A 12,294-nucleotide genomic window follows, 5' to 3' on the forward strand; every position below is an offset into this window, starting at 1 on the left:
TCGAATAGAATTGACTTCCAACACAAAATTTTCAAAAAAGACAAGGAGAGACACTTTATATTCTTAAAAGTTAAAATCTTCCAAGATGAATCTTCTCAATTCTGATTATCTATGCTCCAAATACAAGGGCAGCCAGATTCATTAAAGAAATTATAGTAAAGCTCAAACACACATTACACCTCACACAATAATAGTGGGAGACTTCAACACCCCACTCTCATCACTGGACAGATCCTGGAAAGAGAAATTAAACAGAGACACAGTGAAAGTAACAGAAGTTATGAAACAAATGGATTTAACAGATATCTACAGAACATTTTATTCTAAAACAAAAGAACATACCTCCTATCAGATCACCACGGACTAAGGCTCTTCAATGACAACATAAATAATAGAAAGCCAACATGCATGTGAAAGCCGAACAACACTCTGGACAATGATATCTTGGTGAATAAAGGAATAAAAAAAGAAACTAGACTTTTTAGAGTTTAATGAAGATGAAGCCACAACATACCCAAAATTATGGGACACAATGAAAGCATTCCTAAGAAGAAAACTCATAGCTCTGAGTGCCTCCAAAAGGAACTAGAGAGAGCATACACTAGCAGTTTGACTGTACACCTAAAAGCTCTAGAACAAAGGGAAGCAAATTCACCCAAGAGGAGTAGATGGCAGGAAATTATCAGACTCAGGGCTGAAATCAACCAAGTGGAAACAAAAAGAACTATACAAAGAATCAACCAAACTAAGAGCTGGTTCTTTGTGAAAATCAACAAGATAGATAAACACTTAGCCAGACTAACTAGAGGGCACATGAACAGTGTCCTAATTAACAAAAACAGAAATAAAAAGTAAGACATAACAACAGAACATAAGGAAATCCAAAATATCATCAGATCATACTGCGAAAGGCTATACTCAACAAAACTGGAAAGCCTGGATGCGACTGACAAATTTCTAGACAGTTACCAGGTACCAATGTTAAATAAGAATCAGGTTAATGATCCAAACAGAACCATATCCGCTAAAGAAATAGAAGCAGTCATTAACAGTCTCCCAACTGGAAAAAAAAAGTTTAAAGACCTTACACTTGGCTTCTTAGAATATAGCTGACCTTAGATAGAGCTGACTTTGTCTCAGTTGTTTTATTGCCCTGTTCCTGCAAGTCTTTGTGTTTGCATTCTTCTGTTTTGTGTAAGAGTCATTAAGAATCCGGCATCTCATTGTATCTTGCCGATGTGTCACCTAACTTCCCTATTTTCTTCTGTATAAAAAGTTTGATGCTTGATTTGACAAATTACATTCAGATACAGCACACTCCCTTGTGGCTGTATTTGTCATTTCTCACCAACTCTTTGCCCACCTGTCTGGAACCCTGATTTCTCTCATGGATTGAGGAGGGGCGTCGGAGGCAGGTCCACAGCAGACTCATGCTCTACTATGTTCCTAGCAGCCTTATTTATAACATCCAGAATCTGGAAAGGTCCCAGATGTCCCTTAACAGAGGAATGGATACAGAAAATGTGGTACATTTACACAATGGAGTACTACTCAGCAATTAAAAACAATGAATATGAAATTCTTAGGCAAATGGATGGATCTGGAGGATATCATCCTGAGTGAGGTAACCCAATCACAAAAGAACACACATAATATACACTCACTGATAAGTGCATATTGGCCCAGAAACTTAGAGTACCCAAGATACAATTTTCAAAACACATGAAACTCAAGAAGAAAGAAGACCAAAGTGTGGATACTTCATTCCTTCTTAGAATGGGGAACAAAATACCCATGGAAGGACTTACAGAGACAGAGTTCAGAGCTGAGGCAGAAGGAAGGACCATCGAGAGACTGCTCCACCCGGGGACCCATCTCATATACAACCACCAAACCCAGACACTATTGCATATGCCAGAAAGCTTTTGCTGACAGGACCCTGATATAGCCATCTCTTGTGAGGCTATGCCTGTGCCTGGCAAATACAGAAGTGGATCCTTACTGTCTTCTATTGGATGGAACACAGGGTCCCTAATGAAGGAGCCAGGGAAAGCACCCAAGAATCTAAAGGGGTCTGCCACTCTATAGGAGGAAAAACAATATTAACTACCTAGTACCCCCTGAGCTGTGTCTCTAGTTGCATATGTAGCAGAGAATGGCCTAGTCAGCCATCAATGGGAGGAGAGGNCCTTGGTCTTGAGAAGATCATATGCCCCAGTACAGCGGAATGCCAGGGCCAGGAAGCGGAAGTGGGTGGGTTGGGGAGCAGGGTAGGGGGAGTGTATAGAAGACTTCCAGGATAGCATTTGAATTGTAAATGAAGAAGATATCTAAATAAATAAACAAACAAACAAATAAATAAATAGAATCTCAGACCAAATTTTTCTATGAACATGATGTAAAAATTCTTAATAAAATATTCACAAGCCAAATACAAGAATCCACTATAGTCACATATGCTTCATTCCAGGAATTCAGAGGTAGTTCAATATACAAAACCTGTTAATGTAATCTATCATATAAACAAATGGAGAGAGAAAAACTACATGATCATGTCACTAGAGGGTAAAAATGCCTTTGACAAAATCCAATACCTGTCATGTTAAAAGTGTTGGAGAGACCAGGGATTCAAGGCCCTTACGTAAACAGAATAAAGACAATATGCGGCAAGGCAAAGACTAACATCAAATTGCATGGAGAGAAATTTCAAGCAATTCCAAAATATCAGGGAAAAGGCAAGTCTGTCCAATCTCTTCATATCTCTTCAATATAGTACTTGAAGTTCTAGATAGAGCAATAAGATAATTTAAGAATTTAAGAGCCTCTTGAGCTATTTTTCATTCATATCACATCCAAGGCCAATGTAGGAAATCCTGCCAATTTCTCAATTTCTATATCTTATGTAATTTCTATTTTTGGAAAAAATTTTATATCCTTTCTTCTTTCTTAGTAACATAGATTGACCTGGTGTATAGGATCTCTGAGTCTAACTTTTCTGAGAGATGGGACTGTTCTGCACGATGTAAGTACACAAATTTACCTCTCTTTTTTTCGGTTTATCTTAAATAAGAATCCCCAATGGGTTGAGAGCATGGAGCAAGGAACTCATGCCCAGCAGAAGAAATCATCACCACACCTGCACTATATCCAAGGCTTTCTTGAACAGTGAGGAAAACTCCAAATGAATGGAGAAAATGACATGAATTAAAAACAAATAACAAAATGTATTCATTGATGTAACCACAGATGGGAATTTCTCATTTCTACAGCATACTTTATCAATTATCCTTCAATGTTGCAGTAGCCCCCAAAACCAAAATGTAAGTAAAAGATAAGCAATTAAATTGAGTATAAATATGTTCAAAGAATTCAAGGAACATAAGCCTATCTTCTGAACTAATCCCAAAAGAATACCAAAAGCTGAAAGAAATAAAGATGTCAAAGTAGAATATTAAAGTGGAATTTTAAATAGATATAGAGAAGAAAAACAAAGCAAAATGATGACTGAAAAAGATCATCAAGTTAAATACACATTTCAGCAGAAAGTCTCAGAACTAGAGTGGATATAGAAGACAAAATTTGAGAGCATGAATACATATCAGAGTTGTAGGACCATTCAGTCATGATTATTGATAAATTTATTAAACAGTTCAATGGAACATGTAACTTTTGAGGAGAAAAATAACTCAATGAGTTACATCATAGAAAAATGACACAAACTCTATGTCAAATGGAGAGAAAATTCTTTCATTTTCTCAATAAAATTACAAAACAGAAGTTCCCAAACTGAAGGAAAGAAATGTCCAATTATACAATGGATAAAGAATACAACACAGAGAACAGAGAAAAAACTACCCATTTCACATTAAAGGTAAGGCAGTGAATACACAAAATAAAAAAGTGTACTGGAAGGTAGAAAGGAGGGACTAACACAAATATAAAGAGAAGTCCATCAGCATGACTCCTGTATTTTCAGTGGTAAACAAGAAAGCCAGGGAATCTTTGAAAGATATATTTCATGTTTAAAATATAAGTGCTGTTGAAAATATTAATATATCAAAAACGTATTGATTACAATCAAAGAAGAAGCAAAAAATATATATGTTTTGTCAGGCTGATGAATTGCCTAAAGAATTGCTCACAATGAAGCCTGCTTGTATTACATAATAGAAAGAACAATTTGGACTGAAGAAAAAGGTATATGCAGCCAAGAGTGAGAGGGGAAAAAGTTTAAAAACTGCTAAGGCAGTTGCTTAAAAAGAGGACAAAAACAAGGCCTGAAAGTGCCATTCAGTAAAATAAGAACAAGTGCATGCCTTTCAATAAGAAATCTGAAAATAAATGGTTTCAATGACTTTAGCAAAGGACACAGACTAAGGCTGAAAGTTGTGATGCATCCTTTAACCCCAGAAGCCAGGAGCCACAGACAGGCAGATCATTGTGTGTTTCTTCCAATCTGGTCTACATAGCCAGGTTCAGAGCAGCCAAGATAATGAGCCTGTCTACAAACAAACAAATAAACAATACACAGACTAGCAGATTGGATTACCAATCATAATTTGTTTTGCTGACTCTAAGAAATATACCCAACCCTCAAATATCAGCAGAGGAAATGAGCATGCAGTATTTTTCTGATATCAAACCAAAACTGATTACAAGCATATAGACCACTTTGTGCACTTTAAGGGAATTATGATCCTTATAACATTGCAACTCTAAATGTATATGCATCAATAGTGAACTTCATTTCATAAAACAAATACTAGATATATGTCACAGAATAAAATCTGCAACAAAATAGTGATTTCTACACTAACTCTTAGAATATTATACTATTCAGAACAAAATTAACAAACATTGAACATTGATGATATTAATTTAAATTTCATTCAAAAGATAGAGAAATGATTAATATATGTAAATGTGTAGATATAAATCATGACAGTGATGGCTCAAAGAGAGAAATCACATGGTTATATAATAAAATTATCCCAAAACAACAGAGCATGCAGCAGTGATGGGCAATGACATGTTATATGAGAGTACAAATGGGGATAATAGAACCAGATCATACAGTGGTGGGAGTCAGAAGCGGGGAGAATTCATTGTGCTTGAATACATTATGAGAATATTGTACTTTGCATTCTAATTACAGTGAGACTAAGATCTTAATATAGTTGGAAAATAGACTACATACCCATTGAGAAAATGAATGGATTGGAAAAGCTAAGTATTAAAAGCTTCCTGATGTTGTTCACAAAAGGATTCTGAGGGTTGTTGAGGGAATCCACCTTCACTCCAAATGAAGTGTGAATTATCACATCCAAACTGTAGGCACCAAAAACGCTGAGTAGAAAGACAGGGGTTTAATATGTGACCAACAGAGCTCCTGAGCTACAGGACAATTGATGTGCAGTATGATTAGTGCAGCCTGAGCTTACTACTGTGATATCTTCAAAATTCAACATGATTTTACTATCCACATCAATTCCAGAATGTCATCCCTCTTCAGATTGATTAAATAAAGGTAGAAGAGTTTGGTTTTTGTTGGTATTTTTCTAAGACACTCAGTAAAACTTGAATTTTAGATTGTTCAAAGTTATAGACTATTATACTTATGCCAAATTGAAGTTTCTGATGAACCTCATATATTCATCTCTCACATTTCTCAATATTGACAGCTGTAGCTTACCTAATTTTTCATCTTTCTTTCTAAATTATGTAATTTGTTTTCTAAAATAAGAGACAAGAACAGTTAATGTAATTTTGTTTTATGTAAACAAGAGGGAGATTCTCCCAATAAATCTGGGACTTGTTTCTTAATACATGGTTCACAGCAGGGTAATCATACTTTTTCCTTATTCTGTGTTGGAATAATTTTAGGTACTTGAAAAGTATGGGAGGTCTCCAGAAGTGACAGAGCCTGCAGCCAATACATGCATCACTACTCACTCTCTTATGGCAATGGGCTTGTGTTTCTCTATTTCCAGATTCATATTTTTCACCAGCACATCTCCATAGTGTTGGATGATGGGAAACATCTAAGTAGAAAATACAACACACTTTTTTGTTGGTAAATGTCAATGTGTGAGTTTACCAAATAACAAGACTTTTGAAATTGTGAAGAGAGTCACATTTTAACAAAGGTGTAAGACCAACCTTTCATGAAACAAACACTAAAAAAGGGAAAACAATAAGAACACCAGCAAAGCAAAAAAAAAAAAAAAAAAAAAAAAAAAAAAAACAAACCAAAAAAACAGCATTCTTAGCAATGTAATGCACAAAGGGACATGTCTTTAAAGAATATATTACTTTTTCCTGTCCTGAGGTAGAATTGATCACATATATAACAAAATATCCTTTATTTTCTTACCGCCTTCAGTTTTCCACTGGTGAAGGTTGGAGACAACAATGATCGAATTCTCTTCCATTCTTCATTCTCACATCTTATGACACTCTGTGACAAAATTTTACCTGGACCAAGAGGCTACAATACCAAGAAAAATAGATTTTTGCCCCCTTTCATTATTCTGGTTACAATAACAGTTGATTTTATATATATATATATATATATATATATATATATATATATATATATATATATATATATATATATGCAAATACCAATGTTAACAACCCTCTTCTAGATGGCATAGTTTTTGCAAGTCTCTCAACAAAAGTGCCTCAAACTGGGATTTGACCAGTGGCTCAGTGGTTAAGAAAACTTGCTATTCTTGCAGAGGCTCCTGGTGGATATTGTTAGCAACCCTCTTCAAGATGACATAGTTTTTGCAAGTCCATCAACAAAAGTGCCTCAAACTGGGACTGGACCAGTGACTCAGTGGTTAAAAACACTTGCTCTTCTTGCAGAAGTCCCTGGTGGACATTGTTAGCAACCCTCTTCAGGATGAGGGAAACTAGGAAAGGAGATAACATTTGAAATGTAAATACAGAAATTATCTAATAAAAAAGTAAGTTTAATAAAAAGAAGTCACAGAAATAGAGAAAAAAGATGACATAGTTTTTGCAAGTCTATCAATGAAAGTGCCTCAAACTGGGACAGGATCAGTGGGTCACTGGTTAAGAATACTTGCACCTCTTGCAGAGGACCTATTTGGAGGTTCACAGCTACCAGTGATTACAGTTCTTGGTTTTTGATGCCTATTTTGGTCTCTGTGACCACCTGCACACATGCTATGCACATACAAATACTCAATCACACACATGTGATGAATAAAGTAAAATATGTAAAATACCTCAAAGTACAGCTACTGATATTATATAAATATTTTCTATTACATTCTTCACTTCAATATGATTTTCTCCTGATGAAAACTGACTTTTAAAGTGAATAGACAGGTAGGAGATTGGCTTGGTTTACAGGTCTCAAAGAGCAGAGAATATGGATGGAGGAAGGGAATCTTACCTGTATAGTTCAGAAGTGTTATCAAAGTGGAGGAGAGGTCCCCCTGGGATTGTAGGTCACTCAGTGTAGTATTAATATTTAATTAATAAATTCCAGTGAGGGCTTTGTTACTCACCTCAATGATTTGTGTTCCCAAATGAAGGACAAACACACTATTTTTATATTTCAATATTTTTTTATGCAGCATAATAGCTGGGCTGCTGCTTAGCTTCCCTTCTGCTAGGATTTACCCTCCTGCCTCGCAGAGAATTCCAGCGAACTACTACTTATTAAATTCTATATTCTATGTTGCCTGCTCTAGACCCACTTGAGAAGCCCTCTGGGATATACTCTTCCTGCTCCTTTGCAATCTGTGCCTCTCTGTCATGTACTTTACTCAGGCAGAGCTACTGGGTCTAGAGCAGCCATATTAATATTACTGATGGTGTCCCAATCATCTGGCAAGAACTCACTTTTAAAAATTAATTGGAACAGTTAGAGGGCAGATTGGGATGGGGGAATAAAATATGGAGTGTAAAAGAAAAAATTAATTAATAAAAAATTAATTTGAGGTTCCTGAATGTAAAACACTCCACATTGGTTTTTCAGCCAAGCAAATCTGCACAGATTTGGAACTAGGAAAGGAGTTTGTTCTAGTTTAACATTCATGATTGTAGGGTTTGTGGCTTAAGGCTAGAACAAACCCAGGCTGCCCCAGGGACATGGATATCAGGGTAGTTATGCAGCTGGATGCTCTCTCAGGTTCTGGGATGTTGTGGAGAGTTTAGGCCAGGAAGCTGAGATCTCCTGCTGGGATAGGGCAGGCCACAGAGAGTAAGCCTAAATAAAATAGGAATAGAGGAATTGATGGAGATTTAAGAAGTTAGAGCTTTGCAAGCAACCAGATTCTTTAATGCTTGGGGATTCTAGAATAGCTTAGAGGGGTACACATTCATAAATTATCCAGAAAATAGGCTCATACATAAAATAAAAGTGAATTTATTTGAAGTTAAAAACATAGGAAGGGATGTTAACTCGAGATATATAAAGAGAAAGGGAATATAATTATATATCTACAGATACTAATCTCTGTAGAAGGGAAGTAAAAGGAAATTGCATTGTTCTAAGGATAGAAGGGAGAAATAGTGGTAATTATCTGTTTTTAAGTATACATGGAAGAATAAAGAAATCTAAGTCTTTTGTCTCAAATGTGGGAAACAAAGGCATGGAGATAGACAGAACCCCTATCTCAACAAATAATAATAATTTTTTAAAATGCTTTAATTGATTTGAGTTGTTTTAATTATAAAAGTGAAGGTGCTTATAAGTTTGGCAGTATTAATGACATTATTAATCCTTTGAAAGACAGGTCAGAGTACAGTGGACCCTAAAAAAGGAGGCTGCAAAATTGAACCAATGGACTTTGGGTTGCTGAACCAGGGACATGCTATGTACTTGTGTTAACAGGAAAGGATAAAAGACCTTGGATCCCTTCCAAAGTAATATGGATTTGATATCATGGAGGAAGACCCACTGAGAAAGCTATAACAACTAACTCCAGAGATTACTGGATGGCGACAGGCAAATGTAAGAATCTTACTAACAGAAAACGAGACCACTCACATCATCAAAACCCAGCACTCCCACCTCAGCAAGTCCTGGATACCCTAACACACCCGAAAACCATGATTTGGATTTAAAATCGTATCTCATGATGCTGGTAGAGGATTTTAAGAAGGAAATTAATAACTCACTTAAAGAAATACAGGAAAACATGGGTAAACTGGTAGAAAGCCTTAAAGAGGAAGCACAGAAATCCCTTAACGAATTACAGGAAAACACTGCTAAACAAGTAGAAGTCCTTAAAAAAGGACTTTTACAAAAATACCTTAAAGAATTACAGGAAAAGACAAACAAACAGGTGATGGAATTGAACAAAACCATCCAAGATCTAAAAAAGGGAAGTAGAAACAATAAAGAAAACCCAAAGGGAGACAACTCTGGAGATAGAAAACCTAGGAAATAAATCAGGAACCATAGATGCAAGCATCGGTCACAGATAAAATAGATGGAAGAGGGAATCTCAGGTGCAGAAGATTCCAGAAAGAACATGAACACAATTATCAAAGAAAATGGAAAATGCAAAAGGATGCTAACCCAAAACATCCAGGAAATCCAGGACACAATGAGAAGACCAAACCTAAGGATAATAGGTATAGATGAGAACAAATACTTTCAACTTAAAGGGCCAGCAAATATCTTCAACAAAACTATAGAAAAAAACTAAAGAAAGAGATGCCCATGAACGTACAAGTACAGATCTCCAAATAGACTGGAGCAGAAAAGAAATTCCCCCCAACACATAATAATCAGAACAACAAATGCACTAAATAAAGACAGAATATTAAAAGCAGTAAGGGAAAAAGGTCAAGTAACATATAAAGACAGGTCTATTAGAATTACTCCAGATTTGTCCCCAGAAACTGTGAAAGCCAGAAGATCCTGGACAGATGTTATACAGAACCTAAGAAAACACAAACACCAGCCCAGGCTAGCTACTATAGCCAGCAAAACTCTCATTTACCTTACATGGAGAAACCAAGGTATTCCATGATAAAACCAAATTCACACAATATCTTTCCACAAATCCAGCCCTTCAAAGGATAATAAAGGAAAAACACCAACCCAAGGACAGAAACTACACCCTAGAAAAAGCAAGAAAGCAATCCTTCGACAAACCTAAAAGAAGACAGCTACAAGAACAGAATCCGGGGCATGGTGGTGCACGCCTTTAATCCCAGCACTTGGGAGTCAGAGGCAGGTAGATTTCTGAGTTCTAGACCAGCCTGGTCTACAGAGTGAGTTCCAGGACAGCCAGGGCTACACAGAGAAACCCTGTCTCAAAAAACCAAAAAAACAACAACAAAAAATCACAACAACTAGAATACCAACTCTAACTACAAAAAATAACAGGAAACAACANTTACTTTTCTTTAGTATCTCTTAATATCAATGGAATCAATTCCTCAATAAAAAGATATAGACTAACATACTGGCTACATAAACAGGACCCAACTTTTTGCTGCTTACAGGAAACCCACCTCAGGGAAAAAGACAGACACTACCTTAGATTAAAAGGCTGGAAAACAATTTTCCAAGCAAATGGTCCAAAGAAACAAGCTGGAGTAGCCATTCTCATATCAGATAAAATTGACTTCCTTCCAAAAGTTATCAAAAAAGACAAAGAGGGGCCCTTCATACTCATTGAACGTAAAATCTTCCAAGATGAACTCTCAATTTTGAATATCTATGCTCCAAATGCAAGGGCAGCCACATTCATTACAGAAACTTTAGTAAAGCTCAATGCACACATTACACCTCACAGAATAGTGGGAGACTTCACTACCCTACTCTCATCAATGGACAGATCCGGGAAACAGAAACTAAACAGAGACACATGGAAAGAGACGTTAAGAAAAAAATAGATTTAACACATATGCACAGAACATTTTATCCTAAAACAAATGGATATTTCTTCTCCTTCACACCTCATAGTTCTTCCTCTAAAATTGACCATATATTTGGTCACAAAACAGGCCTCAACAGATACAAAATTATTGAAANTATCCCATGCATCCTATCAGATTATCATGGACTAAGGCTGATCTTCAATAACAGCATCAATAATAGAAAGCCAACATTCATGTGTAAACTGAACAGCACTCTACTCAATGATACCTTGGTCAAGGAAGAAATAGAAAAAGAAATTAAAGACTTTTTAGAGTTTAATGAAAATGAAGCCATAACATAACAAACTTTTGGGACACAATGAAACTAATCCTAAGAGGAAAACACATAGCCCTTAGTGCCCCTACAATGAAACTAGAGAGAACATACACTAGCAGCCTGACAGCACACCTAGAACAAAAGGAAGCAGATTCACCCAAGAGGAGTAGACAGCAGGAAATAATCATACTTAGGACTGCAATCAACCAAGTGGAAACAAAAAGAACTATTCAAAGAATCAACAAAACCAGGAGCTGGTTCTTTGAGAAAATCAACAAGATAGATAAACCCTTAGCCAGACTAACTAGAGGGCACAGGGACAGTATCCTAATTAACAAAATCAGAAATGAAAAAGGAGACATAACAACAGAACATGAGGAAATCCAAAACTTCATCAGATCCTTCTACAAAAGGCTATATTCAACAAAACTGGAAAGCCTGGATGAAATAGACAATTTCCTAGACAGGTACAAGGTACAAAAGTTTCATCAGGATCAGTTTAACGATCTAAACAGTCCCATTTCCCCTAAAGAAATAGAAGTGTTTATTAATCCTCTCCCAACCATAAGAAGCCTAGATGGGTTTAGTGCAGAGGTCTATCAGACCTTCAAAGAAGATCTAAGTCCACTCTCCTCAAACTATTCCACAAAATAGAAACAGAAGGTACTCTACTCAATTCATTCTATAAAGCCACAATTATTCTGATACCTAAAAAAACGAAAAACCTAAGAAGAACGAGAACTTCAGACCAATTTCCCTTATAAATATCGATGCAAAAATACTCAACAAAATCCTCACAAACTGAATCCAAGAACACATCAAAATGGTCATCCATCATGACCAAGTAGCTTTCATCCCAGAAATGCAGGGATGGTTTAATATATGGACATCCATCAATGTAAACCATTATATAAACAAACTCAAAGACAAAAATCACATGATCATCTCGTTAGATGCTGTGAAAGCATTTGACAATATCCAGCGCCCCTTCATGATAATAGTCATGGAAAGATCAGGAATTCAAGGCCCGTACCTAAACATAATAAAAGCAATATACAACAAACCCGTAGCCAACATCAAAGTAAGTGGAGAGAAGCTGGAAG

At 36.2% G+C, this 12,294-nt stretch overlaps 1 protein-coding gene across 1 annotated transcript in view; it reads right to left on the reverse strand.

The window, feature by feature from the left end:
- The window catches only part of LOC115063365 (cytochrome P450 3A14-like), a gene marked incomplete at both ends in the record, with an annotated part of 27,963 nt that extends 21,476 nt beyond the window's left edge, over positions 1–6,487 (reverse strand). The window contains 3 exons of the mRNA XM_029534754.1: positions 5,198–5,346; positions 5,953–6,041; positions 6,374–6,487. Of these exons, the coding sequence (XP_029390614.1) occupies positions 5,198–5,346; positions 5,953–6,041; positions 6,374–6,487 (352 nt within the window). The remainder of the gene's footprint in view (positions 1–5,197; positions 5,347–5,952; positions 6,042–6,373) is intronic.
- Between the last annotated feature and the right edge of the window lie 5,807 nt (positions 6,488–12,294).

This window comes from Mus pahari, unplaced genomic scaffold, assembly GCF_900095145.1.
Source record: "Mus pahari unplaced genomic scaffold, PAHARI_EIJ_v1.1 scaffold_9155_1, whole genome shotgun sequence".
NCBI lineage: Eukaryota > Metazoa > Chordata > Mammalia > Rodentia > Muridae > Mus > Mus pahari.